Source organism: Cupressus sempervirens, chromosome 8 (genome assembly GCF_028749045.1).
Source record: "Cupressus sempervirens isolate cs-2001-9-10 chromosome 8, ASM2874904v1, whole genome shotgun sequence".
Taxonomy (NCBI): Eukaryota; Viridiplantae; Streptophyta; class Pinopsida; order Cupressales; family Cupressaceae; genus Cupressus; species Cupressus sempervirens.
Genome location: NC_143125.1, coordinates 592,311,844 through 592,330,624, shown reverse-complemented (window position 1 = coordinate 592,330,624; position 18,781 = coordinate 592,311,844). Strand labels below are relative to the sequence as shown.

Here is an 18,781-nt window from a genome sequence, read left to right as displayed (position 1 = left end):
ACTGGTGCTCTGATACCAAAATGTCATGCCCAAAAATTTTACAAGGCAAAAACACAACAATTTATTATTATTTAAAGATACATTAATGTTTACAATTTAGTCAAATGACTTGATGTTTAATTTGATAAGGTTTACACTCTTATCAGGTTGTGGTTATACTTGAATGGTACACTATTATAATTGAATATGCATAAGATATACTTAAGGTAATGACTTACAAGGGAAAATTTTGTCATTGACTGACTGTTTCAAATTCTGATTAGAGAGTAGAGAAATTTCTCAATTTTGTTGGTTAAAGTAGTTCCTTGCAAGTTACATCCCGGATATGGGGTAGGGTTATGATGTTCTTATCCTAACACATATTTGTGTTTAATTACTTCCAAATTGTATTTAAGATTATTTTTATATTTGTGTCTATTAACTAGCAGTTAATTCTTGCCTGGTGATGACAATTTGATAGTCTCAGTATTGAGGTTTGATCCTGTAAAATACTAGTGAGTGTACATTGATTAGTCAACGATTATTACATGATATATACTAACTACACATAAATTAGTATCCTATAAAACCTACTAACTACCATTTCATTACAACACTACTAACCATAGTTAATTCTATATTACTACACTACCCTACTATAATTAAACATTAATTTTCTTTTCAACATAATATCCACTACAATTCTTATACCTCACCCTTCTTCCGACATTGATCACTTCAATAATTTACTAATTATGTATTTTAGTTATCTGTTTGATTACTATTTGATTTTTTTCCAATGAATACTTTATTTATTTGTTTAATTAAAGTCCTATCAATTCCTCACTTATAAAATTGATGCAGGAGCATCCAGAGGTATAAGGGCAATCCTGTGTCACCCAAAAAAATGTACTTAGACTTAGTTTCTATTTCATGTGTTTTCATTTTTGGATACCCATTCGGGTCAAATAAAGGTTCCAACTCTCACAGTTCCACTATCAGTGTGTTTGAAAATCCCGAAAAAATAGGAGCTTGTAAATGGGCCATCATTTTGGTAAACTAGAAGGTGTGAATTGTCAGATGAATGTAATCATGATTTAGAGCATTCCAGAAAAAGAATCAAGTCAAAAGGCCCCACGGTTTGAAAGTTATTGCAATTTTTCGAGTTTTGGAGACCTCCTAAGAATGCTTCAAAGTCAGGTTAGGGGCATTAAATGACCTCAAAAAGGGCTGAAAAATGGGGGACGAGCGCAACTGGTCCACAGGGCTATAGAGCGCTTCGAGAGCTTTCCAAAAATGTAAACGGTTCGTCAATCAAAGCTATGGTTCAAAAGTTATGCCTCCCGGAAGTTCGGTTACCGTTTCTAGATTCTTCTAGATTTGCACCGACTTCTAACACAGCTTCTGGAACCTTCTATTCGATCGGTGGATGCCTACTAGCACTTTCTAGAATGTACTCCTAGTCCTTAACCCTCTGGGGTCTATTTAAGGAGATTCCTGGCATTGTAAAAGGCAGTTCGGAGTGGAGTTTGAGAGGAGGTATTGAAAGGAGAAATTATCTCCAGATTTATGCTATTGTAAGCCCTTAGGGCACGTTTTGAAGTTTATTTTCTCTGTACTGTTTGTACTACCTTATTTTCTCAGTTAATACAATTTCCCTTTTCTATTGTGTCCATTCTGTTCTTGGGTTGTGTCCCCATCAAAAATTCAATCCTAATCAATCCATTCACAACATACTTTACTAATTAAATTAACCCTTAATTATACTTCCATTTATTAATATCAAAATTTCTAAATCCTAGACTTATCTCTATCTAACCACGACAAAAAGAATAACAAAGCAAAAATAACTAGCTAATATAAACATATTTAAAATTAAATTACCTATCTACCTATCTACCCCCAACAAATCTTAATCTAAAACAATATACTTTACACTCCCCAAAAAAAATCTCCTAAAGCTATCCTAAACATAACATCTTTTAACTTATGAAATATAAAACTATAATTTTTTAGCCCCCCCTTAACAAAATTTCCTAAGCTACCCCTTTTTCCTAATTTCCATCTACCCTACTCCCTCCTAGCCGACCTAACTACCATCCTACCCCTTACTCATGTGGGAGAAGTCTAGGGAGATGGTGTGGAAGGGAGAGGAGAGGGCCCACCCTTGTCTTTTCACTCCCTTAAGGGAATAGAAAGTGAGGAACGCCTCGGGCTAGTTAGGTGGGATTTTTTTCCCAAAGTTTTAAATGTAATTTTTTTTGAAAGGTCCCCACTTCAACATAATGCTTGGTCACCCATATTGGGCTATTTTTATTATTATTAAAAAATATGGTTGCTACTTTTTAAGGTACTATCATTTCCTTCTAGGAGGATGAATGCCATTTACTATATATATATATATATATATATATATATATAATTTATTTATTTATTTAATTTTCTTGGGCTGACAATGCACTGGGCTTTTTATTTTTTTGACTCCTTATAAAGATAACATTATTATGATAGGTGACATTTTAGTTAGAAAATGTTTATTTTAATCTAGTTGTATTATTTTATTGATTGTATTATGGAGAAAGTTCTTTTTCGATTGCCATACATTTTCCAACAAGAGAATATGCACCTACAGGTCCCATTTTTAGATTTAAACTTGTTTGCCTAGTTTTCTTCATATGTTCTCTATGACTATTTATAATTGAGTTGATGATATTCTAACATTGTATAATGCATTCTAGTACTTATTCGATATAGCAATCTAATGTATTGGGCATAACCACTATCATATTGCTATCAAAATTTAGTTCCAAGATACTTGTATACGAAGCACAAATGAAATCTTCTTGCTTGTGATTCCAAGAACATCAAGTATTCCATTATCATTATTACCATCCAACGTATGACTATAACTAAGGTGAATTCATTAGCCATAAATTTGTACATCCTACATTTATTGATATGTTTTCAAGATTGAACATAAAATGCATCCAATGGTTTAATTGAGACTTGTGAGAGATAGACTAACAAAGAGATAATCTCCTATTCATTCTTCTAATGTATATCATGATACATAATTCCTTTTCTTCAATACATTCCAATCAAAGTAATGAAACAACAACATCAATACAATGAAACTCTCCTTCATTTTCCTCTCAAGACTTGCATTCAACACAAATATCAAGCAAGCAAATAGAGTGGTGAAATAATCATATCAAGATACACAATGGAAGGACCTTTTACAAGCATAGATGATCCACAATATCTCTATTGGCATATGTATGAGATCAATAACAACACTCCTACAATACAAATAAATTCACATAACAAGATGGAGTTGTCCTCCATTTCAATACAAATACAATAGTGTTCTCTCCTTCTATGCAAAGATGAGACTTCAAAATTTTCCAAATGTCCAAAGCCTCAAGCAAAAACTTGCAAATGAGAGACAAAATGTAGAACCATGGAGGGTCACCTCCCATCCTAAGACCTTAAGGAGGCCATCCATCAAGCTTGGGGAAACAAGGCACACACGGTTGCACATCTTCAAACTCACATATCATGCAAAGCCATAACAACACATCTCAACACAACACAACACAATACAACCCATCCCAAGGCTTGCACAAAGATTCAAATATAGAATCAAGATATAGGGTGAAGGTGGGCTCTCTCCATGAGGAGAATTTCAAATGCATGAATCTCATATATTCACATATTCCCATAAGTAACATGCCCTTTCAAGGCTTAAAAATATCTTCCCTCTTCATACACCTCCTTATACCTCCCAAGAATGCAAGTAATCATGAAGTCCATACTCCATTGAAACACATCAAAATCATCTCCACACATGGGAGAGTTTCTCAACTACATGGGTGAGCCCAACTAACCCCTTCACCCAAGCATCTCTTCCCTTCCATGGGTGAGCGATGCTTCACATCCATTTTACACAAACAAACAACATGGACCAAACAAGATTCAAGGAAGAAATCACATAAAACTTCTCACATTCAAGACACAAACAACAAGATTCTTCACAAAACCACATCTACACCATAACAAATCTATAATGCAATGAAGAAACACCATGGATCATGGATACCAACCTTACTCCAAGCAATGGCAAATGAAAGTTGTTGTAGAGCTCCTTATCCTCTTCCTCCAAACCCTAAATGTCTCTAAGTTAGAGAGTGGGTAAGTGGGTTTCTCTCCAAGTTCAGACAGTAGTGCCATTTTTGTTCAACTCTATCATATAAACTCTTTGGCATTGAGTTGGCAATCTCTAGTGGAGTAGTTTTGAATTTTTCCATCATAGCATATATGGCTTCCTCCACTTGATTCTTTTCAACTTTACCCAAATTATCAAAATCAACATGTGTAAATCCTGATAAGTCTACACTATTCTTAACATTTTCACATAAATTTTCTAAGTCTGATAGTGGATTGTGACTCATCACCTTAGATTGGTTGTTGTCATCTAACTCTATTTTCTCCTCATCAGATTATGCTTGTGCCACATATTTCTTTCTTGGCTTTTTCTGCACTTGACCTCCTTGCTCTGTTGGTTTGGTCTTTTCCTAAGCCTTTTGAGTGATTACACGAGTACTAGCCCTTGTAGTAGGTGTAGTGGGCTTGGGCTGACTTGGCTTTACTACCTTTTTGGCTTTTGTCACTGGTTGGTCTTTAGCCTTCCTCTTCTTTTGCTCTGTGGGAGTAGGTACTTCCTCGACTTTTTCTTCCTTAGCAACTTGAGTGACTTTAGTTTGTTCCTCTTCCTGTTGGTCCTCTCCCATACCTTGTGTTAGTGCAAGAGGTGCTTATGTTTGGGAATCTTCTTCCTCTTCATCCTCCTCCTCTTCTTCTTCCTCTTGCTCGAAACCCTCTTCATATTTAGCTTTTAGCTTCTTCACCAGCTTATCCTTCTTCTCGATAACTGAGGCAGTTTTTAGTTCCATGGTGATTTTGGACTTTGCCATTTCATAATTTCCAACTGTCTTAGCATTTTTATCTACCTCTTCTGCAAGTAAAGTTGTTATAGCTACAGAGGCTTCATCCACATTTATTTCATATCTTAAGGGTCTCAACCATCTCACCCTTGGTGTAGCAGCTTGCACAAAAGTATAGTTGGCATCCACTAGGAAACAAATGTCATCATAGTGTTTCTCTGCTAAGGATATTGGTATTCTTAGTCTCTTCTTCATTGACTACTTGAAGTCTTCAAAGTAGCTTGTCATCACAAATTCAAAATTTTCTCCTAATTGTTCAATGCATTCACCAATTTGCACTGTTACTGATCTATTGGTTTTCCATACAACTGTTCCAAATGTTGGAAAGGTGTTTTAGACATAAAAGAATATACATATCAATATAGAACCAAATTTACATTGTGCACTCTTTGTCTTTTTGATTGCTCCTAGGTTCTTAACCAATTGTTGCAATTGTAGCTCTACTAGATCATATGTATGATCTTTCTTGAAAATTTTGTATCCCACATCCATAGCTATACAGGGCACACTGTTTAATATACTAGATTGGTAAAACTTGTGTGATATAACCCTTACAGAAAATTCTATTAATGGATCAGTAATTGCATCAATTGTCATGCCTCTCTTGTTCCATATAGCTCCAGTATTTTTCTAGAAATCACCTCCTTAGCATCACTTCTCAGTGTCTTAGGCCAATCTAGGGTTGGGTAATGAGTAACCCTATGGATTATCCTCTTAGTAATTTTGATAGGACCATTATCTAGCCATAATGAACTATCATGAATTCAGTTAAGCACTATCCTAATCCACTCGGTCTTAAATACATTTAGAAAATCTAGGGCATGATTTAACCCTTTCCTCTCAACTATTTTGAATTCTTCTTTCAACACACCATTGTCACAAAGTTTGTTGTATGCTTTCTATAATATCCATATCACCAATGCTACCAATTTTACAGTTATAACATTTTCTCACATCTTGCACCATTTTAAAACATTCGGTGGTATCATGGACAACGCATTAGAAGGGTCTTTCTTGTAAGCAGTATCAGGAATAGCTTTGAAAATTGATTCATTAACTTCATTACTCACTAATTTAACATTCAAAACTTCCTTTCCCTTTACATTCTTCAAACTAGAAGCAATTTGTGCAAAACTCGATTTTATGAAAATATAAACTACATAGCTTGGCTCTTGATAAATACCTTATAAGATCTGATGAACTGCTGTAGAATTGCTGCTAAAATCTTCTGCAACTACTTTCAATGGATTTCTAGAATGCCTTCTTCTCTCCTTGCTTTTTCTCAAATTTGAAATGATGTGAAATGAACTAAAATCAATCAAATACCCTTTTGAAAACCCTACAATAAATGTTGAGTGCTTATATAGCTATAAGCTCAACATCAACCAATTTCAGGCTCACTCAACATCTATTAACATTTCATTCACTCAATGACCACTACGATCTTGGCATCAACTAGCTAGTTTGATAGCTCGACATCTTTTAGCATTTATTTGGCACATACAGGAAATATTTCATGCTCAGCAGTAACATGAAAAACTTAAAGATTTATCTTGGATTTCTAATAAAATCTTACATCTTTATTCATGCTAATGTAATATTTTTAGTACTAAGTCCTTTGGAACTAATGTATGATATAACCTTTAAATATCAGTCCCACATACCTCTTGATTACCTAGTTTGATGAGGTGTGATCACCTGACCCATTGGGTGAAGTGATCCCTTCTCCATTTGATGTGTTGCAATCATCTTTCTTCTTCCATGTCTTGTTCATTTCATTTATGATATTTTCAACATTTGCCTTTCCTTTACCTTTATCAAATTCACAACTTGGTGTCTTTGACCTAGTTTGACAATATCTACTAATGTGACCAGTCTTCAAATAGCTAAAACATGTGGTTTGACTCAACCACCTTGTGTAGTTACCCCTGAAGTGTGTCCTAATACAATTCTCAGGAACATGTCCATATTCTTGACAATAGTGACAACTATACCTTGTATTATAATCCTAGTTATAAGAGTTGCTATTGTTCCTTACCTTTTTTTGCCTGTTTGATGACCACATGGGTTTGGATCTAAACTCAAAAGCTCTATATCCATACTTCTGACAGTTGTAGCAATATCCTTCAAATATTTGTTTGTACATGGTCTTGGTTTTGTATTCATGTGCCTAATGACCTTGTTTGTTGCACTTATGATAATGAACCATGCTCTTATGATTAACATTCTAATTTGTGCTTTAGCAGTATGTCTTTTCTTACCACAATTATGACAAGTAGGTTTGGAATTCTTACCTTTGTTGTTCTTTTCTTTAGTACTTTTTGATAACTCTCCTTTTTCAGTGCTTGTGTATCCTAGTCCATAAGTATCTCAATAATTGCTTATAGTATTTGATGGCTTCATTTGGCTTATTGAAACTTTCAAAAAACTCCTTTTCCCTTTTAGGTCACTCTACAATTACTCATTCTACAACTTCAATGTAGTTATCTCAATGTCCTTGACATTCAATTCATAGTTGGCCTTCATCATTTGACTTAGACTATCCAATTGCATGTTGGAGATCTTGATTAGTTCCGATGATTTCTCTTCCAGTCTATTGGCCAAAATTCTTTTATCTTCTTCAATCACAACTTTGTCTTCCATGGATTTTTTCTTTTGTTCAGTCACCTCACATAGTAGTATGACTTGTGATTCTTTCTCTAACTTGAGATTTCTGATTTCCTCAGCTTGGGCTCTATTCTTTTCCATTAGATCTACAACTGTTGCATCAAATTCATTGCAGTCTCCATCAACAAATAGCTTAGTAGTGTCTATCTATTTGTATTGTGTGTCATTCTTTGCAATAGCAACTTCCTTCCTTCTCTTCAAGGATTTCTTTAGTTCTTCTCTTGCTTCATTCAATTGATGTAGAATGAGATGTATCTCAATCTCCTAATTCTCAATAGTCTTTCCCAACTTGTAGACTTCTATTTCAAGATCTTTCCTCAAAGCTGCAAAGCTTCTCTTTCAGAGAACAATGCTTTGATACCAATTGTTGGAATCACAATAGGAAAGGTAAACTTCTTGTGGGGTGGGGGGGTGGTGAATCAATAGTAACTTTCACCACACATCCATCTCATACATTCAATGTATAAACTGAAATAACATGTAAAGCATGTATATCTAAATCATGTAAGCAAGTAAACATTCACACACATGTGACACCATATATGATTACCCAAAAACCCTCCAAGTGAGAAGGTAAAATTGGGGTGGGGACGACACCACAAATCTTCACTATTGCAGTAATAAAGTGTATCCAATGATGGTTACAATGTTTTGACCATGAAACATGATCTACCTTGTGAAAGGTCTGCCTTGTTAAAGGCTTACAAAGACTGTTAGGTCTCACCCTGTTAAAGGATTTCAACACCTTCTTAGAAGTGTGCCTTGCTAAAGGACTTTAACTCCCAATTAAGTAAACACCCTGTTAAAGGATTTTAATACAACATGTTAGGACTACTCTACTAAGAGATTTTGACTGAAATCACCTATTAAAATGTCTCAGCATTGATCTTGTGATTAGCACTTGATTGCTTGATAAAAAATCACCTCTAAACTGATGTCTTCTTGATCCTTCTTGATTATATGTCTCTTTGATGTATTCTCTTCACTTTCCTCTATTATGCTTTAACTGATTCTATAATGTAATCTCACTTAATAACTCCTTAGCCACCGTGAACACTCTATTTGTGCGTGCAAAATTCTCTCTTCGCTCCTTCAACATTCTTATAAAGTTTAGGGTTTGTCCTCCTTAAGAAGACTTTGGTGACTTAGGGTTAGGTATGAATCTGCGGTTGAGATTCATCCATTTTTCTGCTTAATCCTTCCCATTTTCTAATTGGGTACATGTAATTACATTGGGAATCCAACTTAAGATTCGTCCTTATCTTCAAAATACCATAATTCATCCTTCAATTGGCTAAAAAATGGTTTACATAGTTGTTTGTGCCATTATAAATAAATATGTCAAAATTGTCTTACTTGACACCTAAAGTCTTTGATGCTCGACATAAACTAATTTTTCTACTATGAATCAACATCTATATCACTCGACATCCACCGTGAACTCGGCTTCTGAATCACTTGACATACACTGTTTGCTCAACACTTAAGTGACTCGGCTTATGAGTGGCTCAACACTCACTATGGACTCGACATGCTCTATAATATACATGTGCTTGGCATGTGCTACTTGCTCGGCATGAACTAAGTAAATAACTTAAGTGTGCTGACACTCACTTGTCAAAAGCAATATGAGATCAACAATTAAGGGGTTGAAAGAATAGTTAGCATATTCATTTGCTTTGAAGGAATTGGGGGCAACAAAACAAATCCTTGGTATGGAAATTATCTCCTACTTATCAAATCCTTGGTATGACAATTTATAGAGATAGGAAGAATAGAAATTTGACTTTATCTCAGGCTGATTATGTTGCGAAGGTGTTGCAAAGTTTCTCTATGGAGAATGCTAAAGCTGTCAATACACCTTTCCTTGGTCATTCAAAGTTGACTAAGGAGGTGTGTCCAAAGACACAAGAAGAGGAGGATAAGATGTCCAAGACACCTTATGCTTCAGCTGTAGGAAGTTTGATGTATGCTATGGTATGTATAAGGCCAGATATTATACATGCAGTTAGAGTCGTCATCCAAGAATTGAGCATTAGAATGTAGTTAAATGGATTCTCAGATATTTGAGAGAAATATCTAGTAAATATTTACATTTTGGGGGCTCTAGTACTGATTTATAGGGCTATGTTGACTCAGATTTGGCAGGGGATATTGATACTAGGTGGAGTACTATAGGTTATGTATTTATTGTTGGTGGGGCAACAATGAGTTGGGTTTCTCAGTTACAAAAGGTAAATGCTTTATCCACTATAGAGGCAAAGTATGTTGCTGCTACAAAGGTAGCCAAGGAGATGATATGGCTTTAGTTCTTCATGGAAGAATTGGGACACCCATATAGGGGTAATTATTTGTTCACATATAGCTAAAGTGCCATTTATCTTGTAAAGAATTTTGCTCTACATTCAAAGACAAAACACATACAGTTGCGGTACCATTTCATTCGATCAGTTTTGGATGATGAACAGTTAAAGCTAGAGAAGATATATACATATGATAATCTAGAAGATATATTTACCAAGTTAGTAACAAGGGAGAAGCTAAACTCCTCTTCAACTTCAGTTGGTCTTCTAGACTAACATAATAAAAGAACAATAGAGTCCAGGGTCATTTGATATAGTGGGAGCTATAGGTTTAGTAGTGCTATGATTAGTCTCCAAGTGGGAGGTTATTGTTATGGAGTCTGATTAGTCTCTAAGTGGGAGATTGTTGTGATGTGAAGCCTAATCAGACTTAGAGGTTTATTCGATACAGTTTCTCCCTAGATTATTTGTATGGGGGTTTGGGGGTAGTGCCCCTGGTGCGCTCCTTGTCATAGTACAGGGTGCAATCGAGGGACAACACCCCAATAGGGGTTTTCAGGGGTAGTGCCCCCGATGCAAAAAATGACCTTACATTGTAAAAGGCACCGACTACTATTTTTCTATTGGATTAATTATTCTAGCCCTAATTTTGTAAGTGCCAAAACTTGTAGAAAATGGCTCAGGGTTAGATTTTGTAATGTATGGTGATATTGTAGCTTCTTGCGATGGTATTGAGTTGTAAGAGTTGCAGATTGTAATCATTGGATAATAATAATATTGGACTTCTTGTTGGTGGACGTAGCCTAGGGATTGGGTGAACCACATTAAATCTTTGTGTCTTGTGTTCTCTTCTGTGTGATCTATTATTTTCTAATATTGGTTATATTTGCATGTAATTGTTATTTTTGTCCGTGGTTAATCCTAACATCCATCATCTTGAGAGTCTAGCCTCCCTACAAAGGGCCTCTTCCTAGCCAAGCCCCAGTTGTGGGGTTCTCAACATGTTCTCCAAATTACTCTCCTCCATGTGGGTTTGGATCTCAACATCAACATTACCAACTAATCTATTCTCCATTAAACTAACCCCTTCCATGCTATCCTCCCTTGCCAAAAATTCTCTTTGCATATTCTTCCCATCATCATCCCTTTCATCCTTATCCTCTTCTAAAGTTGAAATTTTCCAAGGGTCCTCCATTATGCACTTCTCCATTCCTTCCTCCCACAAATTCCACCCCATCTTAGTTGACCCCATATGATCCTTTAACACTATCACACATTCCCATTCTACTGTCATTCCTAAACTTTCTTTACAAAAGACTTCCTTTTGTTGAGAAAGAGATTATGAAAGGTCTATTTCCCTCTCCAAAGGCTTATCTACCTCTAACTCCTTCCCTTTCCCCATGAGATCACAAGCTTTTGATTTATGATCCTTAGTTAAGCTTCTCACACACACCCGCAATTCCTCTTTTATTGAGAGAGCCTGTCTCCAAACACCTTTCGAGGAGTGTACTTCCACCATATTTGGCAGAGGGTGGCATGCATTCCATTGGATGCAAAGATGGGGAAACATTTGTAAGGAAATATTGTCAATCATTTCTATAGCTCTTACAAGGGATCCTAACTTATTCCTTATAAGATGATAATAGTCCTCATTCCAATCCTCTCGAGGAAGATTACATAGATCAATCCATATTGGGAATGTCTTAATGGCTTCCTTTGTGGGATCAAAGTTTGGTTCCCATTGCTTCAAATAAAAACATTTTTCCTCCAAAAAGTAGGGACACTATTTAGAATCAAATCTCTATCATGAACACTATCAACAATGATCATGCATAAACTATTTTTTAGGGGTTTAAAATCTTTCACACTCCCCAGTTCCTATCACACCAATCTTTAAACATCCTTATAGATAGCCATTCTCCCCCCTTGCATTTGAGACAAAAGGCATGACTTTAAAAAAAAACTTACCAATTCCAACCATGATTGATTCTCAACTTTTAGACTACTTACATTGCAACACACCTCCATAGGATTAGCAATTATTTCCTCCAATTACTTCTCCACAACCTTCAGTCTTTATAACTTTTGAGCCATTATGCTAAAGTCCACTTGACCACCCAAATTCGTTGAGGTAAACCATTGTATAGGGTGGGGCATTTGTTGGTTATTTCTATCTCTCCCATCCCCACACTGACCAAACCCCATCTTCTCATGTTGTTCCACCTTCTTTCTAACACCCCATGCCCCCTTATAAAAGAGTACTTGCTCCTGCTTGAAAAGGGCCATCAAGGTTTCCATTTAGGTGCATAAGAAACCCTTGGTGCCTTTGAAATGACAATCGATTTTTTCTCAGAGAATCATTCTTGAAAGCACCTTGTGCATGGTTGCCATAGATCTACTTAAACCCTAAACTACTTTGCTCCACCATTGCCTCCAAATTTATGTGTTTATTTGAGATTATTTATATGTTATTCACTTCTGATTGTAGACTTGTACTTAAGATTTAAACTAATTAATAAAACTTCTTAAACGTGACTCAATGTGAAGAAACCCTTGAGGAGTGAAATCTGTATTGTATTTGCATATGTGTAATTGATGTTGTGTACACTTAAAAAATATTTTGGTTTAGTAAACATTGTGAAGTATTAGGTTAATTTCTCTTGGGTTCTCGAGCGAGGCGTTACATCTTGAACATAAAGAATGTCTAAGACTACACAATAGTAACATAATATTTGTGTAAGTACACATACCTTTACAATGAATACATTATTTAAAACATCTAAGTAACATTATATGTTGACTAAGATGAAAACAAACATTTGTTTTAAATGGTCACTAACAAAATAATACGACCATATGGCCCTAAAAAATATAAAATAATTCAATATGATTGCTATCACCATTATATGATTCTGAATGATCTTCATCAATAAAATATAATTTTATATAGTTATTGTCAACATAATTATTATAGATCAATGTCTTCATACATTAAATTAAATGTTACAATCCTCCCACAACTTTTCAATTATTAAATGTTGTCACCTAGGTAACTGTGGGTCCCTAGAATACTTAATTTGTATGTCAAAATTTGTCATTTTTTTCGGTGAACCTCCTTAGGTGAGTGAAGAGCTTAAAGTTAACCTTTCAACATTTTTGCATTTACAGAGCTCTTTGTAGAATTCATAGAATTGAAGGTGGTCTAAAAACGTTCACTTGGAACTCGTTATGTTCACCCCCAAAAACCACTCACCCAAAAAATAATATTCTTTGCACAAATGGATCAATCAACAACAAAGAAAACTAAAAAATGATCAACTATTAGTACACATGTGATCGTGTATTAGTACATGTGCTATCATTGTTTGAAACATTTTATGAACAATATTGAGAAAATCTATATCGATAAACATAATCATAGTCTCCCTAATTGTCATCATAAAGCCTTCACAACTCATTCCATTACAACCTTTTCCTAAAAAGTGGACAGCCGTTGATCAATGGGCGCTCTTTCTCAATCTAATTTGAAAAGCTAAAACAAGTGAAACCATTATTCCATAGTTTTCCTTGACCTAATAGGCTTTAATACGGCCTCACTATTATAAAACAATTAGTCCCTCATCTTTAAGAAAAGAAACACTTCTTTATAGAGGTTGGCAGACCATTACTCCTTTGCCCTAGAGTCCCTTTTCTTGGAACCACTTATGATTGATCTGTTTATCCTCTTTATTTTCAGGCAACAATTTCCCATACTTCATTCCTTTCATTTCTTGTGTTATTGGCCCTTCCTATCTCTGTTTCTTTATCCGTTTTCTCCGTGTATTGCTTTCGACAGTGTATTACTGTCAATGGGATTGGGGTTCTGTCTCTTCTACGTCTCACACACAGGCTATCGAGGTACACGCAGCATAGACTAAGAAGATCATTTTAGAATTTAATAAGTTATTTTTCTATTTTATTTTCCTGTTTGTGAATAATTAGCGATGATTGTGCGAACATGATTTTTGGCTGCACACATTTATACAGATCCCATGCTGTGAGCTTTTATGTGTTGGAGAACATCACTTGCGTAATCCAACAGTAGGAGGAGGACCCAAATCAGGTATGATCTTAAACAGATATCTATGCAGGTTTAAGAAGCCGATATTATAATTAATGGACACTTCATAGAAGTAGAAATGAGAAGCCCAAATTTAAACGGCCTGCATATTTGTTAGCCTAAAAATAAACAGCTATCACGTTGTTTGTTTAGGGTTTTCAATTCTTTTAGGGTGCGTTGCTGATTGTCATGCTCTTTGGGCCTTATTTTTCTATGCATTTGGGTCTCCCATTTTTGGGTTAACTGGGAACATTTAACTTCGCATTTGAAAAGAGTAGGTCTGTATATTCCAGATTTATGTTTTCGTCTCATTGCAGGTTTATATAAGTTGATTTTCATTCTTACAGTCTATAACTTTATATTAATAACTCATGTAGAGGAGAGATATATTTTAGGACTAGTTGCAATACAAAGAATTTTCTAATCTATGGAGGTTTACAGATTATACATGGCAATATGGGCTGTATTACTTCAGATTTATCCTATTTCGGCCGTATTCGTATCTAAAACAAGGGTGGTTGTTTGTTTTTGGTTGATTCTTCAGTTGTCGCTGAAATCACCGAAAGAGGAGTAATTAGATCTCTGAAAATGGAACCAACTGATCAATCAAAGAGAGTGGTTCAAACCCCATGGGCTGGAGCTATTGGAAAAAGTAGTTATGACAACTTCTGTGTTCAAATGTTTTAACACTAAGGTCTGCAAATCGTGCAGATTCTGTGTGGATCAGAACTGTTCAGATAATCATGTTAAGCAGCTGCAGCAATGGATGTTGCAGCACTTTTGTGGTCTAAGAATTGGTGAGCCATACCGGAAGGTTCGGAACAATCAACAAAGGATTTGAGGGTGGATCATTACGATTTATTTGCAATCCTTTGCGATCCTCTTCAAGCAAATATCCTCTTTAGGATTGTGTGAGAAGATTTAATTTGGGTTACAATTAGGATGGGGGTTCTTCTAGCCTTGAGAAGGTGTGGACAGATTGACATGCTTTTGGAGAGAGACTATCCGTTTGAGGTAGAATCCCTTTCCTATTCAGACTGGGAAAATCTTTTATCTAAAGTAGCTCTAGACCATGCAAAATTATTGCTCACCCAAGACATAGAGAACGCAGACGCAAACGTGGTTCAAATTTTGGAAAATATGGGTGGAATTCCTTTAGTTTTAGAATTACTTGGGTTTAAATTTAAAAAAAATGATTGCTCATTTTTCTGAGCAAACTTAATGAGTTGTTCACCACTTTCGGCCAACTCAAATCTTTATGTATGGAGGAATGCAACACTTTCACTCTTTCACCAAACAGCTTTGACAATTTATCTTCTTTACAGTTGCCAAAATTAAAGAGGTTTGGTAATTTATCTTGTTTACGATTGCCAATATTAAACAACTTTGGCAATTTATCTTCTTTACAAATGCTGAATTTAGGTGAATGAGAGAAACTTTTTGTATTGCCTAAAAGTTTGACAACATTTCTACTTCGAAATTTGTAGATCTCAATGATTATTCTAATTTAGAAAGTTGCACAAATGTGATTTGGCCAGCTGATTTGTTTGAAACTCACAAATATAAGTGAAAGTTGAGAATTGGCCAAGTCTTTGTAATAGCTTGGCATAGATGGTTGAAATATTTTTTGCACAGCACAAGTCTTCGGAATATGTTGGCATGGATGGTAATGCACATCAAAAGTCTCTAGAATATGGCGTGGATTGATGCAATTATTTGAAGATGTGTAATAGTGATTTTTGTTGCTTGACTACACTATTGGCACTACAGGCAAGAGGAAAGTAAACAACTGACATGTTTGTTATTTAAGCTCTATACTGGATGCATCAGATTGTGAGTCTTCAAACCAAGAGTCTACGTACTTTATTGAGATAAAATGGCCACTTTTTATGAAATGGATGGATCTTCTTCAATGATTCAGTGACAGAAACAACTAGGTTACACTAACTGTTGATTGTGTTCCATGATGAGGTGAGTATGAACATGATAGCCGATATGGTTAATTGTTCAGCCTTTAAAACATATGTTTATTAAGATTTAACTGTCCAGTTTTTGGGTTGAAAGACATTCTTGTGGTTGTAATTGTTATTCTTACTTTCTCTCGTTGGTCCCCAGATTGATGGGCTTCTTCTGCACACTGCTGAGTGGACACGCTTCATGGTGAAAGTGGAATTGTGGGCATTAATGACGATTAATTGACAATTAGCAGAGTGGCCCTGCTCCTGTATTTACCTTATGGTAATGTTCCTCACAGAATTAGAAACAAGGATGGGAGAAATCAATTCTAGCAGAAAGTTCTAGGTTGTGTATCTGTAGGCAGGGGATTCGTTGGATAATAGGAGGAGCAATTGTATCATTCCTTCCTCCTACGCACTTGCACATGTGCCCGCATACTTTCCAACAATGGAGGATGCCAATTATTTGCATTTTCTTTTTATAGCCCAATGGCCCTAAACAAATGTGGATCGTTCACAATTCAGTCTTTTCATACATATATTGTATGATTAGTGCAGGGACAGAAATCGGGTGTAATTTTTATGTCACTTCGTTCCTAGTTATTTCACTGGAGGATGAATGGGAAACAGGAGAAGATATGATTCGGGAACAAACATGGGAAACAGAGGCGAGTTCAAGAGGTTATTCTCAACTGCTGGCAGATATTTAACTCACTTCAAGGAATCGTCCCTTCATGACATGGATGATCGTATATCCATTCCAAGAGGAGCCCATGAAAAAAATAGTGTAAGTTACCAAATAATTGCATTTAGTAATCAAATATAAAATATTTCTTTCTTACGATAAATAAGTATTAGAAATTGTTCTGCCTTTTTCTTATAAGACTGAAGTAGCTTTTAGTTGAGGTAGGTCTCACAAACCTGAATTTTGGATATGCAATTTGGTCTTTTGACAAATAAACTTATTGAATTAAGAGTCTGGAAGCAGAAAAAGAGAATGAGCTGGTTTCTAAAGTCAGTACTTTTCGAATGATTAAAAAGTGTTAGGATAAATTGGAAAATACTGATCGAGTGATGACGTGGTGGTTGCTGGTACTTTTCTCCGCACAAGATTTCATTTATCTGTAAATGTTTCCAACATAATTGCCAAAACAATGATTAATTCTTTCTCTACAGGGACTCTTCCACACATGAGGAGCACGATTTTTTCTTTTATGAATAGTTTTGGGATGTTCAGCAGCTCCTGAATTTAGCTTGTTTGATACTTGCTCAGGAACATCTTATCATCTCGCTCACAGTTTCTTACCAGCAGAGAGGGGCATATAAGCATTGCACCAGTGTTTTCTTGATAAGGTTTCTATGGTGCGTCAGTTATTGTAAAATTAAATATAATGATGGCATCGTTCTGGCGTTAAATATAAGAAGATTACGTTCCATAAGTTTGTTGCGAGGTGGAAATACTCAGATATTTTGGGGGTTTCTGCTTGTAGATTTTCCATTTTGGTTCTGCTTCGCTGCGTTAATAGATTAAAGTAGATCAATATTCTTCACTTTTATTTATGATTCCTGTCATAACCCATGTCTCCAGAACCCGATAGAATGGATAGTTTTTGTGCCACGTAGATTAGTTATGCTGTATTATTATTATTAAATGAACCGTTATGAGAAGTTGGGAGAAAAACATTAATTTTGGGTGGAGACAGTTAGAAGAGATATAACTGATTATTGATGAAAGAGAGGTTAATTATAATTGGGTAACAAACCTACCAAAATTGGTTCTTTTATTAATTTCATGCTTCAAGTTTAGAAAATTGTTTCCAACGGGACAGAGAGCTTAGAAAGAAACAAATCACAATAAGGCTCTTCTCTGGCGGGGGAATTGTTAAAATTCAAAGAGGGACACAGCCGATAGGAAGGAGCAGAAGCAGAGGCAGCAACTGGCATGGCCGGTCATCGGCAGGCTTCCTTGTTCGACACCATGCTTCATAGCTCCCTCTATCATCTATCCAAGCAGTACGGGCCTCTCATGTATCTGAAGCTTGGGACTATTGATATTGTTGTGGCTTCTTCTCTTAAAGTTGTGGAGGCTTTCTTGAAGACTAATGATCTCAACTTTTCTAATATACTGAGAAACGCCTGTGCCACTTACATTGCCTATGATTCCAATGATCTCATTTGGGCTCCCTACGATAGCCGGACGCGTATGCCAAGGAAGGCAGCGTCACAAGAGGAGATATTGACAACCGCGAGTATTACCAGGTTCTAATCTTTTGTTAAAATTTCTAACTTTCCCTTGCAAAATGATGAAATGTGTGTTTTCCAATACAAGATAATGATGGTGTCTTTGATTTCTGGCTGTGGGGATGACTGAATTTATGGTTTCAATTGAGAAGATAGAACATTACCGTTATCCCAACTATTATCATCAAACAACTAAACGCCATTCTTGATGATCTTTTGCCGTATGACTAATGGATTGGATATCATTTGATAGAGTTAGAAATCATTTCTTTATAAATGGCAAACTTGCAGTGTGCATGTAACTTATAGTTCAGTCTAGTACATGAATTGATTGTGTGGCCTATTAATCCACAATACTTGTTATAAATGTTTAATTGAACAGAAATACATTAGGGAAACGGTGAAGATTCTATACTATAACATGAATGTTCCTTTTCTTCCCCTTTAGCCGATTATCTATGAATAGGATATGGGTCATCTAGCTCAAAGAGTATAAATAGGATTATCCTAGTATTGTGTGTTATCCAAACTACT

The 18,781-nt window shown here is 35.6% G+C and overlaps 1 protein-coding gene across 1 annotated transcript in view; it reads left to right on the top strand.

The window, feature by feature from the left end:
- LOC149543825 (uncharacterized) overlaps positions 1-17,445 on the top strand; it is a 29,461-nt gene extending 12,016 nt beyond the window's left edge. The window contains exons 2-6 of the mRNA XM_089795846.1: positions 13,689-13,849; positions 13,979-14,054; positions 14,596-16,022; positions 16,167-16,793; positions 17,280-17,445. Of these exons, the coding sequence (XP_089651972.1) occupies positions 13,689-13,849; positions 13,979-14,054; positions 14,596-14,738 (380 nt within the window). The 3' untranslated portion in view covers positions 14,739-16,022; positions 16,167-16,793; positions 17,280-17,445. The remainder of the gene's footprint in view (positions 1-13,688; positions 13,850-13,978; positions 14,055-14,595; positions 16,023-16,166; positions 16,794-17,279) is intronic.
- Positions 17,446-18,781: the final 1,336 nt, after the last annotated feature.